Here is a 7439-nt window from a genome sequence, read left to right as displayed (position 1 = left end):
ACGGTTTCCTAGCGGGTGGGCTTTGAGATAGGAGGTACCCCAAAAAGTATCCCCTTTGGCCCATAAATTCACATGAAAAGCCCACATGGTATAAAAAAAAAAAACTCAACTTACCGTGTGAGAGAATATATATAAACTATGAATTATCTTGGCACCATTTTCTGACACACATTTACTCTGCACATTACCATAAACGCCAAAAGCTTTTAATTGAATTTACACGAAATATTTCTAACAGGAGAAACACTCTTGTGAAGCTAACTGATGATCTCTGCGATCTTTGAAAATAGCTGCTGCGGTGAAAGAATAGTTTCAAAATACGGCCTCTCTCTCTCTCTCTCTCTCTCTCTGATAATGATGGTGATAGTGGTAATAATAAAGGTAATAACAATAATAATAATAGAAATGATAATGATAATAATAATGATGATAAAAATAACAATAGTAACAATAATGATAATAATAATAATAACAATAATACTAACAGCACGTTCCCAGACACCTGGATTTGTTATGTAAATGTTCTGATGCGGGTCACACGAGGACAGCTGGTGGGTGTGGGGCAACCTTGACGCCCAGCTTTCGTGAACACTGTTAGATTAATATTTTGAGTAATATTTCTTACGTAATTCAGTGTACCTCGAGAGAGAGAGAGAGAGAGAGAGAGAGAGAGAGAGAGAGAGAGAGAGAGAGAGAGTTTTATTGTTTCAGTCGGAGCGGGGTGACGTAAGGAAAAGGCCGGGCGACTACATGGTGGTCGTTTATGGAGAGCGAGCACATCCTGCAACGATTCCTGGTTTGGGAATAGCTTTGTAGTGCCTCCCAGTAGGACCTCCCATGGGCTCCCAGGGGTATCAGGTCTCCCACGCCGAGGGGGAGTCCGCCTTTAACATGTCAAGTCAGTAAAAGGTAGAAGGACAACTGGTGGGTATTGTTGTTGCGCTCGAGTCGGTAAACTATCCTCACCTACATGTTCTTTCCGAGTGTTACTTGTACCCACATCACCTCGACGCGTCCCTTCTATCCTTCCCTGTTCCTACGGTCTTTTTAACACGCAAAGCCATTCCTAGTTTTCGTATAGTTTGTTTTATGACCTCACTATTATTGCTTCTCATACGTGGACTGGTACAAGTTCAGGGTATCACTTCGAGCCATCACTGGCAGCTACAGAAGTGATCCAGTCGTTCGAACTTTTGTCCTGCCCGTCGTGGCTGTGTTCACAGGAATGATCAAGGTTAGTCGGGTAAAGTGACGTGTCATACTGTCGTCACCACATAAAAGACCAAGTACATTTTGGCGTAAAGGAAGTACAGAGTATGCAGAGTTGGTAATATAAAAAAAATGCTTCATATGAAAGAGAAGTGCAACATGTTATCTATCTATTGACTATCATGTTTTCTTTTCGCTCCGCATGCAGTCTTGAAATAGTCTCATGGTCAAAAACGGCAAACAAACTTCTTGTAAGAAATACATATGCACTATCATAATATAATTTGAACAAACAAGTAACCAGACAGTCAGCGAGTACAATAGAATACCAGAAGTGTCACAGAACGTAAAAAAAAAAAAAAAAAAAAAAAGTTAATCAACTCACATTTGGTAGCGAAGGAAGAGAAGATTCCAGAAAGACTGAGATGTATCACGAACAGGATCTAGAATTTAAAACATAGTAGTAACTATTAGCGAGGATGAATCGATGAATTAGTCAACATTTCAGCAACAGAACATTACGTATAGCATATGTATTAGCACACACACACACACACACACACACACACACACACACACACACACACACACTGTATCGGCAATAAGAACATCACGTGTCTCAAACATATGCTTCTAAACACAAGACAATTAAAAGAAAAAAAAAAAAAGAGGGGGACAAAACAAACACAAAAATAGGATAGGAAAAAGCTTACGTTTGATCCGGCATAGCGAAAGACAAGAGCCTCCCGACGCAAAATAAGATTAGTTTTTAAGGTTCTCAGGTTGGCCAAGGTTGGCTGGTTGGTGACGCGAGGCAGTAACAAAACCGAAGCTGCAACTGACGTATGTCTTATCCTGGTGACGTAAACTTTTAAAGAAATTACGTGACGTAGGTTGCTGAAGAGAGAGAGAGAGAGAGAGAGAGAGAGAGAGAGAGAGAGAGAGAGAGAGTTGTGCATATCTCTAATTAAAGACCAAGAAAAATAAAACTGGACCACTAGAGATAATACTTTCGCCAAAATTCGCGCCCATGAGAGAGAGAGAGAGAGAGAGAGAGAGAGAGAGAGAGAGAGAGAGAGAGAGAGAGAGAGAGAGAGAGAGAGAGAGAGAGAGAGAGAAATCACTCAGTCAATCAGTGCTGAGTTCCATCATCTATACAGTTTCATGAGGAAGGCAGCTGGAGTAGAATCAAGTGTAGGCGAGTATGGGTGTGGCACAGACTCTTGGAACCAGTAGCAAGGGCGTGGTGTGTTTCTGAAGGCCTCGTATTCCGACCTGCAGGAGACGCAAGTGTGGGTGTTGGTGTATCGAATTGTTTGAGTGACAGTTCTGTTCCTAGGGTGTTTTAGAAGTACAGAGTGAACAGTGGTGTGGTGGGGAGGTGTTGAGTGTGAGTGTGTGGGGAGAATATGGGATGTTCGGGGCACTGGTGGGTTACTGGAGGGCAGTGAAAGGGTATTGGAGTTTGGGGAGATGGTGTAAGAGAGATTAGATTGCGATGGGTAGTAAAGATGTGCTTATAGTGTAAAGAGGAGGCATGTTGTGGGGATGAGGTAGTGGTGATGAGTGGCGACTGGTGAGGTCCTATGGCACATGGCGGGGACTTCTTTGCCTTGCTTCTCATTGGCTCCTCCAGCCCTGCCGCCACGCCCGGGAAAATTCTTCGCAGAGTTTCTATTTGCCTCCTCCCGGCTCGCCATCCTGCCGCCCTGCACGTCCCCGTCACTTTATACCTGTTTTCCACGCCTCCACTACCTGGTGTGCACGCTGCTACTGGCTGTGCTTCACGTGATTACCATTTGATCTCCACACCCCACTAGCTGTGAACTACATGGCCTGTCTTACTTCTTACAGTCCTCAGCCCTTTCTCTTCCTTCCACCTGGATTCCTTTGCAGTTTGTAAATGGTTTTGTTTTCCACAACAGAAAAGATTTTTTGGTTTAATGTCTTACGTTATCCATGCCTTGAAGACAAAATGGGCATAATTTTTTATTTTTTATTTATTTTTTTATTTATTTTCTTTTTGGCTTGTTACTGACATTCATAGGACACAATACTGGTTCAATCCGACTTATACCACGTGGCGGAGTTGTGTATGCAGTGAAGAATCGAGATGGGCCACGGATACTCTCAGCGATAGAGGTAAGCTTGAACAAGGTGGCGTGTGCAGCACAACTGATGAGGCATCCTTTAAAGTTTAAACATTGGCCTTTTTATCTAAAGCCACGATTGATAAACTTTTGATAAAAGCAATACGATCAATAAATGCTATATAGACTTTACATACTTTCCAGTTTTCTTCTGGTACTATGGACAAGTGATTCACCGCTGAACATTACACAGGAATAGTATGGCTGTAACTAATGACAAATTAGTCTACGTATATAGCACCTCGCCTGCTGGGACGGAGGGAAAAGGGCGATGCGAGGAACAAATTAGGTAAACGCTAGTCAGTCACATGCAGTCTTCCGCTTACAGGAATGCGGAGTATGTGAAAATGGTGTTTCTTCGCCATTGATGCATACGTCTTTGTATCTGTCGCTTGTCAACATTTGGATTTCATGATATTGCTAAACAACGCCTTGATTAAATGCATCTGTCCAGAGAGAGAGAGAGAGAGAGAGAGAGAGAGAGAGAGAGAGAGAGAGAGAGAGAGAGAGAGAGAGATAGTAAATCGTAAATACTAATCTCTTAATAATTAGTTCAGAGAACAGAATGAGATTGATTAAAAAAGAAAAAAATGTGGCTCTCTAATAGTGCACAACACACATAATTGTGTATAGTATAAGAAGTTACATGTTATCAAAGACACGGTGGTTCCCCTTCTCATGGCACAGGAGATGAGCAAGTTTCTTCTGTATCAATTCATCTGCTTCCTCTCTCACCCCCCACGCCACCACTCACTCCCACAACGCAACAGGAGCACAACAACCTCGGGCTGGCGAATCCTCTGACGTCAGAAACCCTGCCCGCTCTTTTCCCCGCGCGGATATATAACTGAGTGCGCGCACCTCCACAGCCAAGACAGTTTGGTGCTCGGAGCATCACCCTCAACTTTCCTCGCAAGACGAAGATATTTCCAAGCTATTCTGAAATCAAGTCATAACTTTACCCGACCATTGTCTGCCATTCATACAGACTCTACTGAAGAGTTAATTGATCTCTCAGTACTTCAAGAGAGCAGGATGGCGCAGATAATAACCTTTCTGTCCACCGCCCTAAGCGCCATGACGGTGGAACCTGTGATGTTGATGGACGGCGCATGCAAGGAGGCCATGTTGATTTACACCGAAAATGTTCAGATGAACAAAATTTGCTCCGTCAAGCTGGGCTATTCCCAGGAGGTGAGTAGTTAATACCTGCTTCTAACAAGTCTCAGTTTGGCTCAGCATGACAGGATTCATGTAATTGAATTGTTCATTAAACAGATTTAATCACACAAATACACCAGACATTGAACAGAACACGAACAGCGGTGTACAGCAGCACGTGTTCCTTCACAGGTGTGTGGTAACCTTTCGGATTACGACGAGCACAACGTGGCAGTGCAGCGAGAGCTGACTGTGTTCACTTTCTACAACAGCATCATCATGTCGGTGCTGCCGCTCATCTACGTTCTCTTCATGGGTGCCTGGAGCGACAAGTATGGCCGCAAGGTAAGTGTCACGATGATCTGTCAATCAGACGGACATTTTAAAGTGTTACCTTTGTCACTTTCTCTGCGGAATGATCACAGTATTGTTAACATAACGGTTTATTTACAGATTCCAATCATAATTACGCTGGTGTGTCGTTTTCTGCACGCTGCGGGTTACTTCCTTGTCAACTGGCAAACCAGCTGGCCTGTGGAGGTGCTGTATCCAGTAACGCTTCTGGAGTCTATCGGCGGAGGCAACGCTGGCATTCTCTCTTCTTCTATCAGTTACATCAGTGACATCACACGTGAGAAGGATCGAACCTCCCGAGTGAGCACCGCTAACTCTCTGTGGTTCCTTGGAGGACCCATGGGTACCTTGCTGGCAGCAGTTCTCATTAAGAATGGCGGCTACAATCTGCCCCTTGGGATTGTGGCCATTACCTACATCGTTGCTACCATCTATGTTGTGGTGTTCATCAATGAGAGTCACGGACCGCGGGCTAAGAAGGAACTACAGGCTCAAGGTTCTCTTCAGCCCCAGGACAGTATCACCAAGCCCAAGATTTCGCTCTCCACCATGCTGAAAGACTTCTTTGACTGGCATCGTGTCCTGGAATCATTCAAGACGGCCTTCAAGAGGCGTGATGGTAACGTGCGTGCCGTGCTGCTCACTGTCCTGGTCGCCAATATGATCCGCCGCGTGGCCCGAGGTAATTAGACTGCCACTAAATTTTTCTTTGGGTGGTAACTTGGTTGTTTAGAGGATAAAATGATATGGTGAGTTTGAGATGGAGAGGTCAAAACGGTGCTAAGCATTTTTTTTTTTTTCTATTTCTAGGGTTCTTCATGTACCAGTTCGTGCGACAAGTACTGGATTGGGACGCCTCAGAATACGGTTACTGGATCACATACCGCAACCTGCTGGCAGCTCTCGGTACGTCCTCCTTCACCATTACTATAGCTTGAAGACACAATCCTCAAATTTCATGCCTGATATAGATGTGTGCGCGTGTCATATAGGTGGAGTGTACTAAAGGTCATTTCTGATTTCCAGGTTCGCTGTTCTTGGTGCCGCTGCTCACAAAGAGTCTGTCATTCACGGACACGTCGTTGATCGTGCTGGGAACGGGTTCTCTCATCCTGGAATATCTGTTCTATGGTCTCACGGGTGGTGTGTCCATGGCCTTCCTCATGTGGCTTGGACCTCCTGGTGGCTTGCTGTCAAACGCTTGTGTCATCGCATTCAAATCCATGGCCACTAAACTAGTTAACAGCCAAGAGAAAGGTGAGCCACACACGTCTCCCAAAGTATTGCTGATATTCAGTCTTTGACTGTGGAAGAAATGTGTCCATTACATAATGACACTGAACATTGTTGATAATGACTCCCCTGGTCTTTTTAGGTCGTATCAACGCCGTGATCGCTGCCCTCAATGGCCTCATGCCAATGGTGGGATACGCCGCCTACTCTCCCATCTACTACCACTCAGTCGACAGCTTCCCCGCCGCACAGTTTTACTTCGGTGCGAGTCTCAACCTGGTCATCATGGTGACGTTCATGTGAGTTTTACCATTTTATTTTCCTGCCTGTTTCATGCCACCGTTGCCATACACACAGTATGATGCGTTCTTTTACCACACACTGACAATGTCCATCCTCTTCCACAGAGCGATGGGAGTTGCCCAGGTGTCCATGTCATACAACGCCGAAGACTTAGAGAAAGGCAAGAATGGGTTCGGTCCAAAAATCCTGCACGGCCTGAAGAGGCGGTCGTCTGTCACTTTACAGGCCATCGCTCGCACTTTCAGTGTTCCAGGCGGCAAAAATGTTGTCAGAATTCCTTCGCAGTCACAGTCACAGCCCGCCGTCCTGAAGGAGGTGGCGGAGGAGAAGGAAGGGTCAACTACTCCACCAGGAAACCAAAAGTGTTTCACCAATCCGCTTAGCGATGCTGAGTTGATGGCATCTGAAGTGGACGTGAAGAAGACGAGCGAAGGGCACCAGGGCGCCCTCTCAGAGGTGTGTGTCTTGCCTCCATCAAAGGAAAAGGAAGACTCTACTGGTGTATCATCGACATGTTGACCTGCAACACAAGACAGCACGTGATCGGATCATGCAAACTTCTGTGATCTCAGGGATAAAAGGCTTGAAAAGCCATCCTAGACGCACACAATGCTTATCATCACATAACACTACATAGCAACTCTCTCATCACTTTTTGCAACACTTTCATTTGCTACGCGTGTATATAATGACTGCCATTAGTTACTATGTTCTCATGTACAGTATTTATGCGTGAATGTAACAATATTTATACGAGTGTATGTATGATTATCTAATACAATCAGCCAAATGAAGCCCCTCTCTGATCTCAGTCCTTGAGTTTGATGTGATGGTTGGTTGGATGGCGGCAGGCGCCAAGCATGGACGAAGATCTCTATCTCCATTCTTTGCAAATTAATCATGGTCATTACTGGAAATTACGATTTATGTTGTTTGCTAGAGTGACTGAAATAACGTTATCTTATTGGTTGATTGATAGTGAATTCAGGATCTTGACTTACGGTGAGGATTCACGCTCAAGCTGCCGCA

The 7439-nt window shown here is 44.8% G+C and overlaps 1 protein-coding gene across 1 annotated transcript; it reads left to right on the top strand.

Moving 5' to 3' along the window:
* The first annotated feature begins 4222 nt into the window (after nt 1–4222).
* Nucleotides 4223–7204, top strand: LOC123507173 (proton-coupled folate transporter-like). The gene is made up of 7 exons (XM_045259829.1): nt 4223–4553; nt 4713–4865; nt 4974–5556; nt 5685–5780; nt 5901–6131; nt 6250–6406; nt 6515–7204. Exons 1-7 carry the CDS (start codon nt 4395–4397, stop codon nt 6927–6929), a joined length of 1794 nt encoding a protein of 597 aa, XP_045115764.1. The 5' UTR covers nt 4223–4394; the 3' UTR covers nt 6930–7204.
* Nucleotides 7205–7439: the final 235 nt, after the last annotated feature.

Source organism: Portunus trituberculatus, chromosome 21, assembly GCF_017591435.1.
Source record: "Portunus trituberculatus isolate SZX2019 chromosome 21, ASM1759143v1, whole genome shotgun sequence".
Lineage (NCBI taxonomy): Eukaryota > Metazoa > Arthropoda > Malacostraca > Decapoda > Portunidae > Portunus > Portunus trituberculatus.
This window is presented reverse-complemented; position numbering and strand designations above follow the sequence as displayed.